This window comes from Rhinoderma darwinii, chromosome 1, assembly GCF_050947455.1.
Source record: "Rhinoderma darwinii isolate aRhiDar2 chromosome 1, aRhiDar2.hap1, whole genome shotgun sequence".
Classification (NCBI taxonomy): Eukaryota; Metazoa; Chordata; class Amphibia; order Anura; family Rhinodermatidae; genus Rhinoderma; species Rhinoderma darwinii.
This window is the reverse complement of record NC_134687.1, coordinates 667,628,414-667,652,698: the sequence shown is the minus strand read 5'-3', so window position 1 is coordinate 667,652,698 and position 24,285 is coordinate 667,628,414. Positions and strand designations below refer to the sequence as shown.

At 46.9% G+C, this 24,285-nt stretch overlaps 1 protein-coding gene across 1 annotated transcript in view; it reads right to left on the bottom strand.

The window, feature by feature from the left end:
• The window catches only part of LOC142710797 (myosin-IIIb-like), a 112,848-nt gene that overhangs the window by 88,145 nt on the left and 418 nt on the right, over nucleotides 1-24,285 (bottom strand). The window contains exon 2 of the mRNA XM_075848573.1: nucleotides 22,138-22,203. Coding sequence (XP_075704688.1) covers nucleotides 22,138-22,203 — 66 coding nt within the window. The remainder of the gene's footprint in view (nucleotides 1-22,137; nucleotides 22,204-24,285) is intronic.

Here is a 24,285-nt window from a genome sequence, read left to right as displayed (position 1 = left end):
TGGTAAATATAATCACAGGATACATCTCCATATAATGTAGAGTCACCTCCACGGCTGCATGTCTTATACTCCAGTCACATCCAGAGCTGCAGCCTAACCTCCCACATCACAGTCTGGTAAATATAATCACAGGACACATCTCCATATAATGTAGAGTCACCTCCACTGATCCTGCTGCATGTCTTATACTCCAGTCACACCCAGAGCTGCAGCCTGACCTCCCACATCACAGTCTGGTAAATATAATCACAGGATACATCTCCATATAATGTAGTCACCTCCACTGATCCTGCTGCATGTCTTATACTCCAGTCACATGCAGAGCTGCAGCCTCCCACATCACAGTCTGGTAAATATAATCACAGGATACATCTCCATATAATGTAGAGTCACCTCCACTGCTGCATGTCTTATACTCCAGTCACATCCAGAGCAGCAGCCTGACCTCCCACATCACAGTCTGGTAAATATAATCACAGGATACATCTCCATATAATGTAGTCACCTCCACTGATCCTGCTGCATGTCTTATACTCCAGTCACATGCAGAGCTGCAGCCTGACCTCCCACATTACAGTCTGGTAAATATAATCACAGGACACATCTCCATATAATGTAGAGTCACCTCCACTGCTGCATGTCTTATACTCCAGTCACATGCAGAGCTGCAGCCTGACCTCCCACATCACAGTCTGGTAAATATAATCACAGGACACATCTCCATATAATGTAGAGTCACCTCCACTGCTGCATGTCTTATACTCCAGTCACATCCAGAGCTGCAGCCTGACCTCCCACATCACAGTCTGGTAAATATAATCACAGGATACATCTCCATATAATGTAGAGTCACCTCCACTGCTGCATGTCTTATACTCCAGTCACATCCAGAGCAGCAGCCTAACCTCCCACATCACAGTCTGGTAAATATAATCACAGGACACATCTCCATATAATGTAGAGTCACCTCCACTGATCCTGCTGCATGTCTTATACTCCAGTCACATCCAGAGCTGCAGCCTGACCTCCCACATCACAGTCTGGTAAATATAATCACAGGATACATATAATGTAGAGTCACCTCCACTGCTGCATGTCTTATACTCCAGTCACATCCAGAGCAGCAGCCTGACCTCCCACATCACAGTCTGGTAAATATAATCACACGATACATCTCCATATAATGTAGAGTCACCTGCACTGATCCTGCTGCATGTCATATACTCCAGTCACAGCCAGAGCTGCAGCCTGACCTCCCACATCACAGTCTGGTAAATATAATCACAGGATACATCTCCATATAATGTAGAGTCACCTCCACTGATCCTGCTGCATGTCTTATACTCCAGTCACATCCAGAGCAGCAGCCTGACCTCCCACATCACAGTCTGGTAAATATAATCACAGGATACATCTCCATATAATGTAGAGTCACCTCCACTGCTGCATGTCTTATACTCCAGTCACATCCAGAGCTGCAGCCTAACCTCCCACATCACAGTCTGGTAAATATAATCACAGGATACATCTCCATATAATGTAGAGTCACCTCCACTGCTGCATGTCTTATACTCCAGTCACATCCAGAGCAGCAGCCTAACCTCCCACATCACAGTCTGGTAAATATAATCACAGGATACATCTCCATATAATGTAGTCACCTCCACTGATCACATGTCTTATACTCCAGTCACATCCAGAGCAGCAGCCTAACCTCCCACATCACAGTCTGGTAAATATAATCACAGGATACATCTCCATATAATGTAGAGTCACCTCCACTGATCCTGCTGCATGTCTTATACTCCAGTCACATCCAGAGCAGCAGCCTGACCTCCCACATCACAGTCTGGTAAATATAATCACAGGATACATCTCCATATAATGTAGAGTCACCTCCACTGCTGCATGTCTTATACTCCAGTCACATCCAGAGCAGCAGCCTAACCTCCCACATCACAGTCTGGTAAATATAATCACAGGATACATCTCCATATAATGTAGTCACCTCCACTGCTGCATGTCTTATACTCCAGTCACATCCAGAGCTGCAGCCTGACCTCCCACATCACAGTCTGGTAAATATAATCACAGGATACATCTCCATATAATGTAGTCACCTCCACTGATCCTGCTGCATGTCTTATACTCCAGTCACATCCAGAGCAGCAGCCTGACCTCCCACATCACAGTCTGGTAAATATAATCACAGGATACATCTCCATATAATGTAGAGTCACCTCCACTGATCCTGCTGCATGTCTTATACTCCAGTCACATCCAGAGCTGCAGCCTGACCTCCCACATCACAGTCTGGTAAATATAATCACAGGATACATCTCCATATAATGTAGAGTCACCTCCACTGCTGCATGTCTTATACTCCAGTCACATCCAGAGCTGCAGCCTGACCTCCCACATCACAGTCTGGTAAATATAATCACAGGATACATCTCCATATAATGTAGAGTCACCTCCACTGCTGCATGTCTTATACTCCAGTCACATCCAGAGCAGCAGCCTAACCTCCCACATCACAGTCTGGTAAATATAATCACAGGATACATCTCCATATAATGTAGAGTCACCTCCACTGCTGCATGCCTTATACTCCAGTCACATCCAGAGCTGCAGCCTGACCTCCCACATCAGTCTGGTAAATATAATCACAGGATACATATAATGTAGAGTCACCTCCACTGATCCTGCTGCATGTCTTATACTCCAGTCACATCCAGAGCTGCAGCCTAACCTCCCACATCACAGTCTGGTAAATATAATCACAGGATACATCTCCATATAATGTAGAGTCACCTCCACTGCTGCATGTCTTATACTCCAGTCACATCCAGAGCTGCAGCCTGACATCCCACATCACAGTCTGGTAAATATAATCACAGGATACATCTCCATATAATGTAGAGTCACCTCCACTGATCCTGCTGCATGTCTTATACTCCAGTCACATCCAGAGCTGCAGCCTGACCTCCCACATCAGTCTGGTAATATAATCACAGGATACATCTCCATATAATGTAGAGTCACCTCCACTGATCCTGCTGCATGTCTTATACTCCAGTCATATCCAGAGCTGCAGCCTGACCTCCCACATCACAGTCTGGTAAATATAATCACAGGATACATCTCCATATAATGTAGAGTCACCTCCACTGATCCTGCTGCATGTCTTATACTCCAGTCACATCCAGAGCAGCAGCCTGACCTCCCACATCACAGTCTGGTAAATATAATCACAGGATACATATAATGTAGAGTCACCTCCACTGCTGCATGTCTTATACTACAGTCACATCCAGAGCTGCAGCCTGACCTCCCACATCACAGTCTGGTAAATATAATCACAGGATACATCTCCATATAATGTAGAGTCACCTCCACTGCTGCATGTCTTATACTCCAGTCACATCCAGAGCAGCAGCCTCACCTCCCACATCACAGTCTGGTAAATATAATCACAGGATACATCTCCATATAATGTAGAGTCACCTCCACTGATCCTGCTGCATGTCTTCTACTCCAGTCACATCCAGAGCTGCAGCCTGACCTCCCACATCACAGTCTGGTAAATATAATCACAGGATACATCTCCATATAATGTAGAGTCACCTCCACTGATCCTGCTGCATGTCATATACTCCAGTCACATCCAGAGCTGCAGCCTGACCTCCCACATCACAGTCTGGTAAATATAATCACAGGATACATCTCCATATAATGTAGAGTCACCTCCACTGCTGCATGTCTTATACTCCAGTCACATCCAGAGCTGCAGCCTGACCTCCCACATCACAGTCTGGTAATATAATCACAGGATACATCTCCATATAATGTAGAGTCACCTACACTGCTGCATGTCTTATACTCCAGTCACATCCAGAGCAGCAGCCTGACCTCCCACATCACAGTCTGGTAAATATAATCACAGGACACATCTCCATATAATGTAGAGTCACCTCCACTGATCCTGCTGCATGTCTTATACTCCAGTCACATCCAGAGCTGCAGCCTGACCTCCCACATCACAGTCTGGTAAATATAATCACAGGATACATCTCCATATAATGTAGAGTCACCGCCACTGATCCTGCTGCATGTCTTATACTCCAGTCACATCCAGAGCTGCAGCCTGACCCCCCACATCACAGTCTGGTAAATATAATCACAGGATACATCTCCATATAATGTAGAGTCACCGCCACTGATCCTGCTGCATGTCTTATACTCCAGTCACATCCAGAGCTGCAGCCTGACCTCCCAGTCTGGTAAATATAATCACAGGATACATCTCCATATAATGTAGAGTCACCTCCACTGCTGCATGTCTTATACTCCAGTCACATCCAGAGCAGCAGCCTAACCTCCCACATCACAGTCTGGTAAATATAATCACAGGATACATCTCCATATAATGCAGAGTCACCTCCACTGATCCTGCTGCATGTCTTATACTCCAGTCACATCCAGAGCTGCAGCCTGACCTCCCACATCACAGTCTGGTAAATATAATCACAGGATACATCTCCATATAATGTAGAGTCACCACCACTGCTGCATGTCTTATACTACAGTCACATCCAGAGCTGCAGCCTGACCTCCCACATCACAGTCTGGTAAATATAATCACAGGACACATCTCCATATAATGTAGAGTCACCTCCACTGATCCTGCTGCATGTTTTATACTCCAGTCACATCCAGAGCTGCAGCCTGACCTCCCACATCACAGTCTGGTAAATATAATCACAGGATACATCTCCATATAATGTAGAGTCACCACCACTGCTGCATGTCTTATACTCCAGTCACATCCAGAGAAGCAGCCTGACCCCCCACATCACAGTCTGGTAAATATAATCACAGGATACACCTCCATATAATGTAGCGTCACCTCCACTGCTGCATGTCTTATACTCCAGTCACATCCAGAACTGCAGCCTGACCTCCCACATCACAGTCTGGTAAATATAATCACAGGATACACCTCCATATAATGTAGAGTCACCACCACTGATCCTGCTGAATGTCTTATACTCCAGTCACATCCAGAGCAGCAGCCTAACCTCCCACATCACAGTCTGGTAAATATAATCACAGGATACATCTCCATATAATGTAGAGTCACCTCCACTGCTGCATGTCTTATACTCCAGTCACATCCAGAGCTGCAGCCTCCCACATCAGAGTCTGGTAAATATAATCACAGGATACATCTCCATATAATGTAGAGTCACCTCCACGGCTGCATGTCTTATACTCCAGTCACATCCAGAGCAGCAGCCTGACCTCCCACATCACAGTCTGGTAAATATAATCACAGGATACATCTCCATATAATGTAGAGTCACCTCCACTGCTGCATGTCTCATACTCCAGTCACATCCAGAGCTGCAGCCTGACCTCCCACATCACAGTCTGGTAAATATAATCACAGGATACATCTCCATATAATGTAGAGTCACCTCCACTGCTGCATGTCTTATACTCCAGTCACATCCAGAGCTGCAGCCTGACCTCCCACATCACAGTCTGGTAAATATAATCACAGGATACATCTCCATATAATGTATTGTCACCTCCACTGATCCTGCTGCATGTCTTATACTCCAGTCACATCCAGAGCAGCAGCCGGACCTCCCACATCACAGTCTGGTAAATATAATCACAGGATACATATAATGTAGAGTCACCTCCACTGATCCTGCTGCATGTCTTATACTCCAGTCACATCCAGAGCTGCAGCCTAACCTCCCACATCACAGTCTGGTAAATATAATCACAGGATACATCTCCATATAATGTAGAGTCACCTCCACTGCTGCATGTCTTATACTCCAGTCACATCCAGAGCTGCAGCCTGACCTCCCACATCACAGTCTGGTAAATATAATCACAGGACACATCTCCATATAATGTAGAGTCACCTCCACTGCTGCATGTCTCATACTCCAGTCACATCCAGAGCAGCAGCCTGACCTCCCACATCAGTCTGGTAATATAATCACAGGATACATCTCCATATAATGTAGAGTCACCTCCACTGATCCTGCTGCATGTCTTATACTCCAGTCACATCCAGAGCTGCAGCCTAACCTCCCACATCACAGTCTGGTAAATATAATCACAGGATACATCTCCATATAATGTAGAGTCACCTCCACTGCTGCATGTCTTATACTCCAGTCACATCCAGAGCTGCAGCCTAACCTCCCACATCACAGTCTGGTAAATATAATCACAGGATACATCTCCATATAATGTAGAGTCACCTCCACTGCTGCATGTCTTATACTCCAGTCACATCCAGAGCTGCAGCCTGACCTCCCACATCACAGTCTGGTAAATATAATCACAGGATACATATAATGTAGAGTCACCTCCACTGATCCTGCTGCATGTCTTATACTCCAGTCACATCCAGAGCTGCAGCCTAACCTCCCACATCACAGTCTGGTAAATATAATCACAGGACACATCTCCATATAATGTAGAGTCACCTCCACTGATCCTGCTGCATGTCTTATACTCCAGTCACATCCAGAGCTGCAGCCTGACCTCCCACATCACAGTCTGGTAAATATAATCACAGGATACATCTCCATATAATGTAGAGTCACCTCCACTGCTGCATGTCTTATACTCCAGTCACATCCAGAGCTGCAGCCTGAACTCCCACATCACAGTCTGGTAAATATTATCACAGGATACATCTCCATATAATGTAGAGTCACTTCCACTGATCCTGCTGCATGTTTTATACTCCAGTCACATCCAGAGCTGCAGCCTGACCCCCCACATCACAGTCTGGTAAATATAATCACAGGATACACCTCCATATAATGTAGAGTCACTTCCACTGATCCTGCTGCATGTCTTATACTCCAGTCACATCCAGAGCAGCAGCCTGACCTCCCACATCACAGTCTGGTAAATATAATCACAGGATACATCTCCATATAATGTTGAGTCACCTCCACTGATCCTGCTGCATGTCTTATACTCCAGTCACATCCAGAGCAGCAGCCTGACCTCCCACATCACAGTCTGGTAAATATAATCACAGGATACATCTCCATATAATGTAGAGTCACCTCCACTGCTGCATGTCTCATACTCCAGTCACATCCAGAGCTGCAGCCTGACCTCCCACATCACAGTCTGGTAAATATAATCACAGGACACATCTCCATATAATGTAGTCACCTCCACTGCTGCATGTCTTATACTCCAGTCACATCCAGAGCTGCAGCCTGACCTCCCACATCACAGTCTGGTAAATATAATCACAGGATACATCTCCATATAATGTATTGTCACCTCCACTGATCCTGCTGCATGTCTTATACTCCAGTCACATCCAGAGCAGCAGCCGGACCTCCCACATCACAGTCTGGTAAATATAATCACAGGATAGATCTCCATATAATGTAGAGTCACCTCCACTGCTGCATGTCTTATACTCCAGTCACATCCAGAGCAGCAGCCTAACCTCCCACATCACAGTCTGGTAAATATAATCACAGGATATATCTCCATATAATGTAGAGTCACCTCCACTGATCCTGCTGCATGTCTTATACTCCAGTCACATCCAGAGCTGCAGCCTGACCTCCCACATCACAGTCTGGTAAATATAATCACAGGATATATCTCCATATAATGTAGAGTCACCTCCACTGATCCTGCTGCATGTCTTATACTCCAGTCACATCCAGAGCTGCAGCCTGACCTCCCACATCACAGTCTGGTAAATATAATCACAGGATACACCTCCATATAATGTAGAGTCACCTCCACTGCTGCATGTCTTATACTCCAGTCACATCCAGAGCTGCAGCCTGACCTCCCACATCACAGTCTGGTAAATATAATCACAGGATATATCTCCATATAATGTAGAGTCACCTCCACTGATCCTGCTGCATGTCTTATACTCCAGTCACATCCAGAGCTGCAGCCTCCCACATCACAGTCTGGTAAATATAATCACAGGATACATCTCCATATAATGTAGAGTCACCTCCACTGATCCTGCTGCATGTCTTATACTCCAGTCACATCCAGAGAAGCAGCCTGACCTCCCACATCACAGTCTGGTAAATATAATCACAGGATATATCTCCATATAATGTAGAGTCACCTCCACTGATCCTGCTGCATGTCTTATACTCCAGTCACATCCAGAGCAGCAGCCTTATCTCCCACATCACAGTCTGGTAAATATAATCACAGGATACATCTCCATATAATGTAGAGTCACCTCCACGGCTGCATGTCTTATACTCCAGTCACATCCAGAGCAGCAGCCTGACCTCCCACATCACAGTCTGGTAAATATAATCACAGGATACATCTCCATATAATGTAGAGTCACCTCCACTGCTGCATGTCTCATACTCCAGTCACATCCAGAGCTGCAGCCTGACCTCCCACATCACAGTCTGGTAAATATAATCACAGGATACATCTCCATATAATGTAGAGTCACCTCCACTGCTGCATGTCTTATACTCCAGTCACATCCAGAGCTGCAGCCTGACCTCCCACATCACAGTCTGGTAAATATAATCACAGGATACATCTCCATATAATGTATTGTCACCTCCACTGATCCTGCTGCATGTCTTATACTCCAGTCACATGCAGAGCTGCAGCCTAACCTCCCACATCACAGCCTGGTAAATATAATCACAGGACACATCTCCATATAATGTAGAGTCACCTCCACTGATCCTGCTGCATGTCTTATACTCCAGTCACATCCAGAGCAGCAGCCTAACCTCCCACATCACAGCCTGGTAAATATAATCACAGGATACATCTCCATATAATGTAGAGTCACCTCCACTGATCCTGCTGCATGTCTTATACTCCAGTCACATCCAGAGCAGCAGCCTAACCTCCCACATCACAGTCTGGTAAATATAATCACAGGATATATCTCCATATAATGTAGAGTCACCTCCACTGATCCTGCTGCATGTCTTATACTCCAGTCACATCCAGAGCTGCAGCCTGACCTCCCACATCACAGTCTGGTAAATATAATCACAGGATACATCTCCATATAATGTAGTCACCTCCACTGATCCTGCTGCATGTCTTATACTCCAGTCACATGCAGAGCTGCAGCCTGACCTCCCACATTACAGTCTGGTAAATATAATCACAGGATACATCTCCATATAATGTAGAGTCACCTCCACTGATCCTGCTGCATGTCTTATACTCCAGTCACATGCAGAGCTGCAGCCTGACCTCCCACATCACAGTCTGGTAAATATAATCACAGGACACATCTCCATATAATGTAGAGTCACCTCCACTGATCCTGCTGCATGTCTTATACTCCAGTCACATCCAGAGCTGCAGCCTGACCTCCCACATCACAGTCTGGTAAATATAATCACAGGATACATCTCCATATAATGTAGAGTCACCTCCACTGCTGCATGTCTTATACTCCAGTCACATCCAGAGCAGCAGCCTGACCTCCCACATCACAGTCTGGTAATATAATCACAGGATATATCTCCATATAATGTAGAGTCACCTCCACTGCTGCATGTCTCATACTCAAGTCACATCCAGAGCTGCAGCCTGACCTCCCACATCACAGTCTGGTAAATATAATCACAGGATACATCTCCATATAATGTAGAGTCACCTCCACTGCTGCATGTCTTATACTCCAGTCACATCCAGAGCAGCAGCCTGACCTCCCACATCACAGTCTGGTAATATAATCACAGGATACATCTCCATATAATGTAGAGTCACCTCCACTGATCCTGCTGCATGTCTTATACTCCAGTCACATCCAGAGCTGCAGCCTGACCTCCCACATCACAGTCTGGTAAATATAATCACAGGATACATCTCCATATAATGTAGAGTCACCTCCACTGCTGCATGTCTTATACTCCAGTCACATCCAGAGCTGCAGCCTAACCTCCCACATCACAGTCTGGTAAATATAATCACAGGATACATCTCCATATAATGTAGAGTCACCTCCACTGCTGCATGTCTTATAGTCCAGTCACATCCAGAGCAGCAGCCTAACCTCCCACATCACAGTCTGGTAAATATAATCACAGGATACATCTCCATATAATGTAGTCACCTCCACTGATCACATGTCTTATACTCCAGTCACATCCAGAGCAGCAGCCTAACCTCCCACATCACAGTCTGGTAAATATAATCACAGGATACATCTCCATATAATGTAGAGTCACCTCCACTGATCCTGCTGCATGTCTTATACTCCAGTCACATCCAGAGCAGCAGCCTGACCTCCCACATCACAGTCTGGTAAATATAATCACACGATACATCTCCATATAATGTAGAGTCACCTCCACTGCTGCATGTCTTATACTCCAGTCACATCCAGAGCTGCAGCCTAACCTCCCACATCACAGTCTGGTAAATATAATCACAGGATACATCTCCATATAATGTAGAGTCACCTCCACTGCTGCATGTCTTATACTCCAGTCACATCCAGAGCAGCAGCCTAACCTCCCACATCACAGTCTGGTAAATATAATCACAGGATACATCTCCATATAATGTAGTCACCTCCACTGCTGCATGTCTTATACTCCAGTCACATCCAGAGCTGCAGCCTGACCTCCCACATCACAGTCTGGTAAATATAATCACAGGATACATCTCCATATAATGTAGTCACCTCCACTGATCCTGCTGCATGTCTTATACTCCAGTCACATCCAGAGCAGCAGCCTGACCTCCCACATCACAGTCTGGTAAATATAATCACAGGATACATCTCCATATAATGTAGAGTCACCTCCACTGATCCTGCTGCATGTCTTATACTCCAGTCACATCCAGAGCTGCAGCCTGACCTCCCACATCACAGTCTGGTAAATATAATCACAGGATACATCTCCATATAATGTAGAGTCACCTCCACTGCTGCATGTCTTATACTCCAGTCACATCCAGAGCTGCAGCCTGACCTCCCACATCACAGTCTGGTAAATATAATCACAGGATACATCTCCATATAATGTAGAGTCACCTCCACTGCTGCATGTCTTATACTCCAGTCACATCCAGAGCAGCAGCCTAACCTCCCACATCACAGTCTGGTAAATATAATCACAGGATACATCTCCATATAATGTAGAGTCACCTCCACTGCTGCATGTCTTATACTCCAGTCACATCCAGAGCTGCAGCCTGACCTCCCACATCAGTCTGGTAAATATAATCACAGGATACATATAATGTAGAGTCACCTCCACTGATCCTGCTGCATGTCTTATACTCCAGTCACATCCAGAGCTGCAGCCTGACCTCCCACATCAGTCTGGTAATATAATCACAGGATACATCTCCATATAATGTAGAGTCACCTCCACTGATCCTGCTGCATGTCTTATACTCCAGTCATATCCAGAGCTGCAGCCTGACCTCCCACATCACAGTCTGGTAAATATAATCACAGGATACATCTCCATATAATGTAGAGTCACCTCCACTGATCCTGCTGCATGTCTTATACTCCAGTCACATCCAGAGCAGCAGCCTGACCTCCCACATCACAGTCTGGTAAATATAATCACAGGATACATATAATGTAGAGTCACCTCCACTGCTGCATGTCTTATACTACAGTCACATCCAGAGCTGCAGCCTGACCTCCCACATCACAGTCTGGTAAATATAATCACAGGATACATCTCCATATAATGTAGAGTCACCTCCACTGCTGCATGTCTTATACTCCAGTCACATTCAGAGCAGCAGCCTCCCACATCACAGTCTGGTAAATATAATCACAGGATACATCTCCATATAATGTAGTCACCTCCACGGCTGCATGTCATACTCCAGTCACATCCAGAGCTGCAGCCTAACCTCCCACATCCCAGTCTGGTAAATATAATCACAGGATACATCTCCATATAATGTAGAGTCACCTCCACTGATCCTGCTGCATGTCTTATACTCCAGTCACATCCAGAGCAGCAGCCTCCCACATCACAGCCTGGTAAATATAATCACAGGACACATCTCCATATAATGTAGAGTCACCTCCACTGCTGCATGTCTTATACTCCAGTCACATCCAGAGCTGCAGCCTGACCTCCCACATCCCAGTCTGGTAAATATAATCACAGGATACATCTCCATATAATGTAGAGTCACCTCCACTGATCCTGCTGCATGTCTTATACTCCAGTCACATCCAGAGCAGCAGCCTCCCACATCACAGCCTGGTAAATATAATCACAGGATACATCTCCATATAATGTAGAGTCACCTCCACTGATCCTGCTGCATGTCTCATACTCCAGTCACATCCAGAGCTGCAGCCTAACCTCCCACATCACAGTCTGGTAAATATAATCACAGGATACATCTCCATATAATGTAGAGTCACCTCCACTGCTGCATGTCTTATACTCCAGTCACACCCAGAGCAGCAGCCTCCCACATCACAGTCTGGTAAATATAATCACAGGATACATATAATGTAGAGTCACCTCCACGGCTGCATGTCTTATACTCCAGTCACATCCAGAGCAGCAGCCTGACCTCCCACATCACAGTCTGGTAAATATAATCACAGGATATATCTCCATATAATGTAGAGTCACCTCCACTGCTGCATGTCTTATACTCCAGTCACATACAGAGCTGCAGCCTGACCTCCCACATCACAGTCTGGTAAATATAATCACAGGATACACCTCCATATAATGTAGAGTCACCTCCACGGCTGCATGTCTTATACTCCAGTCACATCCAGAGCTGCAGCCTGACCTCCCACATCACAGTCTGGTAAATATAATCACAGGACACATCTCCATATAATGTAGAGTCACCTCCACTGATCCTGCTGCATGTCTTATACTCCAGTCACATCCAGAGCAGCAGCCTGACCTCCGACATCACAGTCTGGTAAATATAATCACAGGACACATCTCCATATAATGTAGAGTCACCTCCACTGATCCTGCTGCATGTCTTATACTCCAGTCACATCCAGAGCTGCAACCTCCCACATCACAGTCTGGTAAATATAATCACAGGACACATCTCCATATAATGTAGAGTCACCTCCACTGATCCTGCTGCATGTCTTATACTCCAGTCACATCCAGAGCAGCAGCCTTATCTCCCACATCACAGTCTGGTAAATATAATCACAGGATACATCTCCATATAATGTAGAGTCACCTCCACTGCTGCATGTCTTATACTCCAGTCACATCCAGAGCTGCAGCCTAACCTCCCACATCCCAGTCTGGTAAATATAATCACAGGATACATCTCCATATAATGTAGAGTCACCTCCACTGATCCTGCTGCATGTCTTATACTCCAGTCACATCCAGAGCTGCAGCCTGACCTCCCACATCACAGTCTGGTAAATATAATCACAGGACACATCTCCATATAATGTAGAGTCACCTCCACTGATCCTGCTGCATGTCTTATACTCCAGTCACATCCAGAGCTGCAGCCTGACCTCCCACATCACAGTCTGGTAAATATAATCACAGGATATATCTCCATATAATGTAGAGTCACCTCCACTGATCCTGCTGCATGTCTTATACTCCAGTCACATCCAGAGCTGCAGCCTGACCTCCCACATCACAGTCTGGTAAATATAATCACAGGATACATCTCCATATAATGTAGAGTCACCTCCACTGCTGCATGTCTTATACTCCAGTCACATCCAGAGCAGCAGCCTGACCTCCCACATCACAGTCTGGTAAATATAATCACAGGATACATCTCCATATAATGTAGAGTCACCTCCACTGCTGCATGTCTTATACTCCAGTCACATCCAGAGCTGCAGCCTAACCTCCCACATCACAGCCTGGTAAATATAATCACAGGATACATCTCCATATAATGTAGAGTCACCTCCACTGATCCTGCTGCATGTCTTATACTCCAGTCACATCCAGAGCAGCAGCCTGACCTCCCACATCACAGTCTGGTAAATATAATCACACGATACATCTCCATATAATGTAGAGTCACCTCCACTGCTGCATGTCTTATACTCCAGTCACATCCAGAGCTGCAGCCTGACCCCCCACATCACAGTCTGGTAAATATAATCACAGGATACATCTCCATATAATGTAGAGTCACCTCCACTGCTGCATGTCTTATACTCCAGTCACATCCAGAGCTGCAGCCTGACCTCCCACATCACAGTCTGGTAAATATAATCACAGGATAGATCTCCATATAATGTAGAGTCACCTCCACTGATCCTGCTGCATGTCTTATACTCCAGTCACATCCAGAGCTGCAGCCTCCCACATCACAGTCTGATAAATATAATCACAGGACACATCTCCATATAATGTAGAGTCACCTCCACTGCTGCATGTCTTATACTCCAGTCACATCCAGAGCAGCAGCCTAACCTCCCACATCACAGTCTGGTAAATATAATCACAGGACACATCTCCATATAATGTAGAGTCACTTCCACTGATCCTGCTGCATGTCTTATACTCCAGTCACATCCAGAGCAGCAGCCTGACCTCCCACATCACAGTCTGGTAAATATAATCACAGGATACATCTCCATATAATGTAGAGTCACCTCCACTGATCCTGCTGCATGTCTTATACTCCAGTCACATCCAGAGCAGCAGCCGGACCTCCCACATCACAGTCTGGTAAATATAATCACAGGATACATCTCCATATAATGTAGAGTCACCTCCACTGCTGCATGTCTTATACTCCAGTCACATCCAGAGCTGCAGCCTGACCTCCCACATCACAGTCTGGTAAATATAATCACAGGATACATCTCCATATAATGTAGAGTCACCTCCACTGCTGCATGTCTTATACTCCAGTCACATCCAGAGCAGCAGCCTGACCTCCCACATCACAGTCTGGTAAATATAATCACAGGATACATCTCCATACAATGTAGTCACCTCCACTGATCACATGTCTTATACTCCAGTCACATGCAGAGCTGCAGCCTGACCTCCCACATCACAGTCTGGTAAATATAATCACAGGATACATCTCCATATAATGTAGAGTCACCTCCACTGCTGCATGTCTTATACTCCAGTCACATCCAGAGCAGCAGCCTGACCTCCCACATCACAGTCTGGTAAATATAATCACAGGATACATCTCCATATAATGTAGAGTCACCTCCACTGCTGCATGTCTTATACTCCAGTCACATCCAGAGCAGCAGCCTCCCACATCACAGTCTGGTAAACATAATCACAGGATACATCTCCATATAATGTAGAGTCACCTCCACTGATCCTGCTGCATGTCTTATACTCCAATCACATCCAGAGCTGCAGCCTCCCACATCACAGTCTGGTAAATATAATCACAGGATACATCTCCATATAATGTAGAGTCACCTCCACTGCTGCATGTCTTATACTCCAGTCACATCCAGAGCTGCAGCCTGACCTCCCACATAACAGTCTGGTAAATACAATCACAGGATACATCTCCATATAATGCAGAGTCACCTCCACTGCTGCATGCCTTATAATCCAGTCACATCCAGAGCTGCAGCCTGACCTCCCACATCACAGTCTGGTAAATATAATCACAGGATACATCTCCATATAATGTAGAGTCACCTCCACTGCTGCATGTCTTATACTCCAGTCACATCCAGAGCTGCAGCCTGACCTCCCACATCACAGTCTGGTAAATATAATCACAGGATACATCTCCATATAATGTAGAGTCACCTCCACTGCTGCATGTCTTATACTCCAGTCACACCCAGAGCAGCAGCCTGACCTCCCACATCACAGTCTGGTAAATATAATCACAGGATACATCTCCATATAATGTAGAGTCACCACCACTGCTGCATGTCTTATACTCCAGTCACATCCAGAGCAGCAGCCTGACCTCCACATCACAGTCTGGTAAATATAATCACAGGATACATCTCCATATAATGTAGAGTCACCTCCACTGATCCTGCTGCATGTCTTATACTCCAGTCACATCCAGAGCTGCAGCCTGACCTCCCACATCACAGTCTGGTAAATATAATCACAGGATACATCTCCATATAATGTAGAGTCACCTCCACTGCTGCATGTCTTATACTCCAGTCACATCCAGAGCAGCAGCCTGACCTCCCACATCACAGTCTGGTAAATATAATCACAGGATACATCTCCATATAATGTAGAGTCACCTCCACTGCTGCATGTCTTATACTCCAGTCACATCCAGAGCAGCAGCCTGACCTCCCACATCACAGTCTGGTAATATAATCACAGGATACATCTCCATATAATGTAGAGTCACCTCCACTGATCCTGCTGCATGTCTTATACTCCAGTCACATCCAGAGCTGCAGCCTGACCTCCCACATCACAGTCTGGTAAATATAATCACAGGATACATCTCCATATAATGTAGAGTCACCTCCACTGCTGCATGTCTTATACTCCAGTCACATCCAGAGCAGCAGCCTGACCTCCCACATCACAGTCTGGTAAATATAATCACAGGATACATCTCCATATAATGTAGAGTCACCTCCACTGCTGCATGTCTTATACTCCAGTCACATCCAGAGCTGCAGCCTGAACTCCCACGTCACAGTCTGGTAAATATAATCACAGGATACATCTCCATATAATGTAGAGTCACCTCCACTGCTGCATGCCTTATAATCCAGTCACATCCAGAGCTGCAGCCTGACCTCCCACATCACAGTCTGGTAAATATAATCACAGGATACATCTCCATATAATGTAGAGTCACCTCCACTGCTGCATGTCTTATACTACAGTCACACCCAGAGCAGCAGCCTGACCTCCCACATCACAGTCTGGTAAATATAATCACAGGATACATCTCCATATAATGTAGAGTCACCTCCACTGCTGCATGTCTTATACTCCAGTCACATCCAGAGCAGCAGCCTAACCTCCCACATCACAGTCTGGTAAATATAATCACAGGATACATCTCCATATAATGTAGAGTCACCTCCACTGATCCTGCTGCATGTCTTATACTCCAGTCACATCCAGAGCTGCAGCCTAACCTCCCACATCACAGTCTGGTAAATATAATCACAGGATACACCTCCATATAATGTAGAGTCACCTCCACTGCTGCATGTCTTATACTCCAGTCACATCCAGAGCTGCAGCCTGACCTCCCACATCACAGTCTGGTAAATATAATCACAGGACACATCTCCATATAATGTAGAGTCACCTCCACTGATCACATATCTTATACTCCAGTCACATCCAGAGCTGCAGCCTGACCTCCCACATCACAGTCTGGTAAATATAATCACAGGACACATCTCCATATAATGTAGAGTCACCTCCACTGATCCTGCTGCATGTCTTATACTCCAGTCACATCCAGAGCTGCAGCCTGACCTCCCACATCACAGTCTGGTAAATATAATCACAGGATACATCTCCATATAATGTAGTCACCTCCACTGCTGCATGTCTTATACTCCAGTCACATCCAGAGCTGCAGCCTGACCTCCCACATCACAGTCTGGTTAATATAATCACAGGATACATCTCCATATAATGTAGAGTCACCTCCACTGATCCTGCTGCATGTCTTATACTCCAGTCACATCCAGAGCAGCAGCCTGACCTCCCACATCACAGTCTGGTAAATATAATCACAGGATACATCTCCATATAATGTAGAGTCACCTCCACTGCTGCATGTCTTATACTCCAGTCACATCCAGAGCAGCAGACTGACCTCCCACATCACAGTCTGGTAAATATAATCACAGGATACATATAATGTAGAGTCACCTCCACTGATCCTGCTGCATGTCTTATACTCCAGTCACATCCAGAGCAGCAGCCTCACCTCCCACATCACAGTCTGGTAAATATAATAACAGGATACATCTCCATATAATGTAGAGTCACCTCCACTGCTGCATGTCTTATACTCCAGTCACATCCAGAGCAGCAGCCTGACCTCCCACATCACAGTCTGGTAAATGTAATCACAGGATACATCTCCATATAATGTAGAGTCACCTCCACTGATCCTGCTGCATGTCTTATACTCCAGTCACATCCAGAGCTGCAGCCTGACCTCCCACATCACAGTCTGGTAAATATAATCACACGACACATCTCCATATAATGTAGAGTCACCTCCACTGATCCTGCTGCATGTCTTATACTCCAGTCACATCCAGAGCTGCAGCCTGACCTCCCACATCACAGTCTGGTAAATATAATCACAGGATACATCTCCATATAATGTAGAGTCACCTCCACTGCTGCATGTCTTATACTCCAGTCACATCCAGAGCTGCAGCCTGACCTCCCACATCACAGTCTGGTAAATATAATCACAGGATACATCTCCATATAATGCAGAGTCACCTCCACTGATCCTGCTGCATGTCTTATACTCCAGTCACAGCCAGAGCAGCAGCCTCCCACATCACAGTCTGGTAAACATAATCACAGGATACATCTCCATATAATGTAGAGTCACCTCCACTGATCCTGCTGCATGTCTTATACTCCAGTCACATCCAGAGCTGCAGCCTAAGCTCCCACATCACAGTCTGGTAAATATAATCACAGGATACATCTCCATATAATGTAGAGTCACCTCCACTGATCCTGCTGCATGTCTTATACTCCAGTCACATCCAGAGCTGCAGCCTAAGCTCCCACATCACAGTCTGGTAAATATAATCACAGGATACATCTCCATATAATGTAGAGTCACCTCCACTGCTGCATGTCTTATACTCCAGTCACATCCAGAGCTGCAGCCTGACCTCCCACATCACAGTCTGGTAAATATAATCACAGGATACATCTCCATATAATGTAGAGTCACCTCCACTGATCCTGCTGCATGTCTTATACTCCAGTCACATCCAGAGCTGCAGCCTGACCTCCCACATCACAGTCTGGTAAATATAATCACAGGATACATCTCCATATAATGTAGAGTCACCTCCACTGATCCTGCTGCATGTCTTATACTCCAGTCACATCCAGAGCAGCAGCCTGACCTCCCACATCACAGTCTGGTAAATATAATCACAGGATACATCTCCATATAATGTAGAGTCACGTCCACTGATCACATGTCTTATACTCCAGTCACATCCAGAGCTGCAGCCTGACCTCCCACATCACAGTCTGGTAAATATAATCACAGGACACATCTCCATATAATGTAGAGTCACCTCCACTGCTGCATGTCTTATACTCCAGTCACATCCAGAGCTGCAGCCTGACCTCCCACATCACAGTCTGGTAAATATAATCACAGGATACATCTCCATATAATGTAGAGTCACCTCCACTGATCCTGCTGCATGTCTTATACTCCAATCACATCCAGAGCTGCAGCCTCCCACATCACAGTCTGGTAAATATAATCACAGGATACATCTCCATATAATGTAGAGTCACCTCCACTGCTGCATGTCTTATACTCCAGTCACATCCAGAGCTGCAGCCTGAACTCCCACATCACAGTCTGGTAAATATAATCACAGGATACATCTCCATATAATGTAGAGTCACTTCCACTGATCCTGCTGCATGTTTTATACTCCAGTCACATCCAGAGCTGCAGCCTGACCCCCCACATCACAGTCTGGTAAATATAATCACAGGATACACCTCCATATAATGTAGAGTCACTTCCACTGATCCTGCTGCATGTCTTATACTCCAGTCACATCCAGAGCAGCAGCCTGACCTCCCACATCACAGTCTGGTAAATATAATCACAGGATACATCTCCATATAATGTAGAGTCACCTCCACTGATCCTGCTGCATGTCTTATACTCCAGTCACATCCAGAGCAGCAGCCTGACCTCCCACATCACAGTCTGGTAAATGTAATCACAGGATACATCTCCATATAATGTAGAGTCACCTCCACTGATCCTGCTGCATGTCTTATACTCCAGTCACATCCAGAGCTGCAGCCTGACCTCCCACATCACAGTCTGGTAAATATAATCACAGGATACATCTCCATATAATGTAGAGTCACCTCCACTGCTGCATGTCTTATACTCCAGTCACATCCAGAGCTGCAGCCTGACCTCCCACATCAGTCTGGTAATATAATCACAGGATACATCTCCATATAATGTAGAGTCACCTCCACTGATCCTGCTGCATGTCTTATACTCCAGTCACATGCAGAGCTGCAGCCTGACCTCCCACATCACAGTCTGGTAAATATAATCACAGGATACATCTCCATATAATGTAGAGTCACCTCCACTGCTGCATGTCTTATACTCCAGTCACATCCAGAGCAGCAGCCTAACCTCCCACATCACAGTCTGGTAAATATAATCACAGGATACATCTCCATATAATGTAGAGTCACCTCCACTGATCCTGCTGCATGTCTTATACTCCAGTCACATCCAGAGCTGCAGCCTGACCTCCCACATCACAGTCTGGTAAATATAATCACAGGATACATCTCCATATAATGTAGAGTCACCTCCACTGATCCTGCTGCATGTCTTATACTCCAGTCACATCCAGAGCTGCAGCCTGACCTCCCACATCACAGTCTGGTAAATATAATCACAGGATACATCTCCATATAATGTAGAGTCACCTCCACTGATCCTGCTGCATGTCTTATACTCCAGTCACATCCAGAGCTGCAGCCTCCCACATCACAGACTGGTAAATATAATCACAGGATACATCTCCATATAATGTAGAGTCACCTCCACTGATCCTGCTGCATGTCTTATACTCCAGTCACATCCAGAGCTGCAGCCTAACCTCCCACATCACAGCCTGGTAAATATAATCACAGGATACATCTCCATATAATGTAGAGTCACCTCCACTGCTGCATGTCTTATACTCCAGTCACATCCAGAGCTGCAGCCTCCCACATCACAGACTGGTAAATATAATCACAGGATACATCTCCATATAATGTAGAGTCACCTCCACTGCTGCATGTCTTATACTCCAGTCACATCCAGAGCAGCAGCCTGACCTCCCACATCAGTCTGGTAAATATAATCACAGGATACATCTCCATATAATGTAGAGTCACCTCCACTGCTGCATGTCTTATACTCCAGTCACATCCAGAGCAGCAGCCTGACCTCCCACATCAGTCTGGTAATATAATCACAGGATACATCTCTATATAATGTAGAGTCACCTCCACTGATCCTGCTGCATGTCTTATACTCCAGTCACATCCAGAGCTGCAGCCTGACCTCCCACATCACAGTCTGGTAAATATAATCACAGGACACATCTCCATATAATGTAGATTCACCTCCACTGATCGTCTTCTGATCCTGATGTTACCTCATGTCTTATACTCTAGTCACAGCCAGAGCTGCATTCAATATTCTGCTCAGCTCCTCCAGTAATATGTCTATATAACCGCTCCTGCACCTACCAGAGACGTACGGTAAATAGCAGTCAGTTCAGGATACTATAACAAGCCGACTACTCGTGTCAGGGGTGGGACTGTGATAAACCTTCCTGTCGTCTTCATGACATATGTAATTATCTCCAGTCATGTGACTGCTTTTCTCCACCATTGATCTTGGAACCTGTGAGTCTCCAGCTGTTGTAAGACTACAACTCTCAGCATCAGGAGCGGCAGCTGCCCTCCACTGAGGGTCGTGGCCCGGTTCTGATCAGATAATGGATATGTAGGTGTGTGACGGACCGGTCTATGAAGGGTTAATGTCATGCAACAACCGGCTGAACCTGACAATCAAAACATGTCAACTATAAATCTACGGAGCGGGGGAGGGGCAGGGGGGCCCCAAGGGCACAGGAGCACACAGCATGGGGAGCGCTCTATGTAACGTAGAGCATGCCCCTCCACACAAGTCTCAACAATCAAGCCAAAGAGAGACCCCCTCAAAAAAATAAGCCAACAAGGGGCCCTCCTGTTGCTGCTTCACCCCCTCCCCGTGTGATCAAGGCGCCCGTTACACCCCCTCTCCTGACCCGTATCACTGCATAGACATCTGTCTACGTAGAAACCCCCCGGCCCCCCAAAATCAGCATCTCATTGTAAAGAAAGAAATAGAAGTCACCTCTGGACCATAGAGAGGGAGCGCCTGTAAAGGGTTAACCGCGATGAGGATGTCCCCAATGTAAGTCTGTGGAGAGAAAGACGATAATTAGAGGGGGACACTCAGAGGGAACCCCATCCCATCATCACAGCAAACCCACCCATTATAGGGAACTGGCCCCATCCCGTCATCACAGGGGAACCACCCGTTCTAGGGAACCCCCATCCCGTCATCACAGGGGAACCACCCGTTATAGACAACCCCCATCCCGTCATCACAGGGGAACCACCCGTTATAGACAACCCCCATCCCGTCATCACAGGAGAACCACCAGTTATAGACAACCCCCATCCCGTCATCACAGGAGAACCACCAGTTATAGACAACCCCCATCCCGTCATCACAGGAGAACCACCAGTTATAGACAACCCCCATCCCGTCATCACAGGAGAACCACCAGTTATAGACAACCCCCATCCTGTCATCACAGGAGAACCACCAGTTATAGACAACCCCCATCCCGTCATCACAGGAGAACCACCCGTTCTAGGGAACCCCCATCCCGTCATCACAGGGGAACCACCCGTTGTAGAGAACCCCCATCCCGTCATCACAGGGAAACCACCCGTTATTGAGAACCCCCATCCGGTCATCACAGGGACACCACCCGTTGTAGAGAACCCTCATCCCGTCATCACAGGGAAACCACCCGTTATAGGGAACCCCCATCCCGTCATCACAGGGGAACCCGTTATATCGAACCCCCATCCGGTCATCACAGGGACACCACCCGTTGTAGAGAACCCTCATCCCGTCATCACAGGGAAACCACCCGTTATAGGGAACCCCCATCCCATCATAACAGGGGAACCCGTTATAGAGAACCCCCATCCCGTCATCACAGGGACACCACCCGTTATAGAGAACCCCCATCCCATCATCACAGGAGAACCACCCGTTATAGAGAACCCCCATCCCGTCATCACAGGAGAACCACCCGTTATAGAGAACCCCCATCCCGTCATCACAGGGGAACCCGTTATAGAGAACCCCCATGGCATGGAAAGGAGGAGGAGGATGGTGATGCTTATTATTGGGGTGTGTAGAGGCGAGAAGATGATTATTGGGGTGTGTAGAGGCGAGGAGACGATTATTGGTGGTGTGTAGAGGCGAGGAGGCGATTATTGGGGTGTGTAGAGGCGAGGAGGCGATTATTGGTGGTGTGTAGAGGCGATTATTGGGGTGTGTAGAGGCGAGGAGGCGATTATTGGTGGTGTGTAGAGGCGAGGAGGCGATTATTGGGGTGTGTAGAGGCGAGGAGGCGATTATTGGTGGTGTGTAGAGGCGATTATTGGGGTGTGTAGAGGCGAGGAGGCGATTATTGGGGTGTGTAGAGGCGATTATTGGGGTGTGTAGAGGTGGTGAGGAGTCAGGAGTAGGGCTGGTGAGGGGTCAGGTTGGTAGGGCAGGTAAGGAGTCAGGAGTAGGGCTGGTGAGGAGTCAGGAGTAGGACAGGCGAGGAGTCAGGAGTAGGGCTGGAGAGTGGTGAGGAGTCGGGCTGGTGAGGAGTCGGGCTGGTGAGGAGTCGGGCTGGTGAGGTGTCGGGCTGGTGAGGAGTCGGGCTGGTGAGGAGTCGGGCGCAGTGCAGGTGAGGAGTCGGGCAGGTGAGGAGTCCGGTGTAGGGCAGGTAAGGTGTCAGGTAGGCGAGGAGTCAGGAGTCGGGCTGGCGAGGAGTCAGGAGTCGGGCTGGCGAGGAGTCAGGAGTCGGGCTGGCGAGGAGTCAGGAGTCGGGCTGGCGAGGAGTCAGGAGTCGGGCTGGCGAGGAGTCAGGAGTCGGGCTGGCGAGGAGTCAGGTGTCGGGCTGGCGAGGAGTCAGGTGTCGGGCTGGCGAGGAGTCAGGTGTCGGGCTGGCGAGGAGTCAGGTGTCGGGCTGGCGAGGAGTCAGGTGTCGGGCTGGCGAGGAGTCAGGTGTCGGGCTGGCGAGGAGTCAGGTGTCGGGCTGGCGAGGAGTCAGGTGTCGGGCTGGCGAGGAGTCAGGTGTCGGGCTGGCGAGGAGTCAGGTGTCGGGCTGGCGAGGAGTCAGGTGTCGGGCTGGCGAGGAGACAGGTGTCGGGCTGGCGAGGAGACAGGTGTCGGGCTGGCGAGGAGACAGGTGTCGGGCTGGCGAGG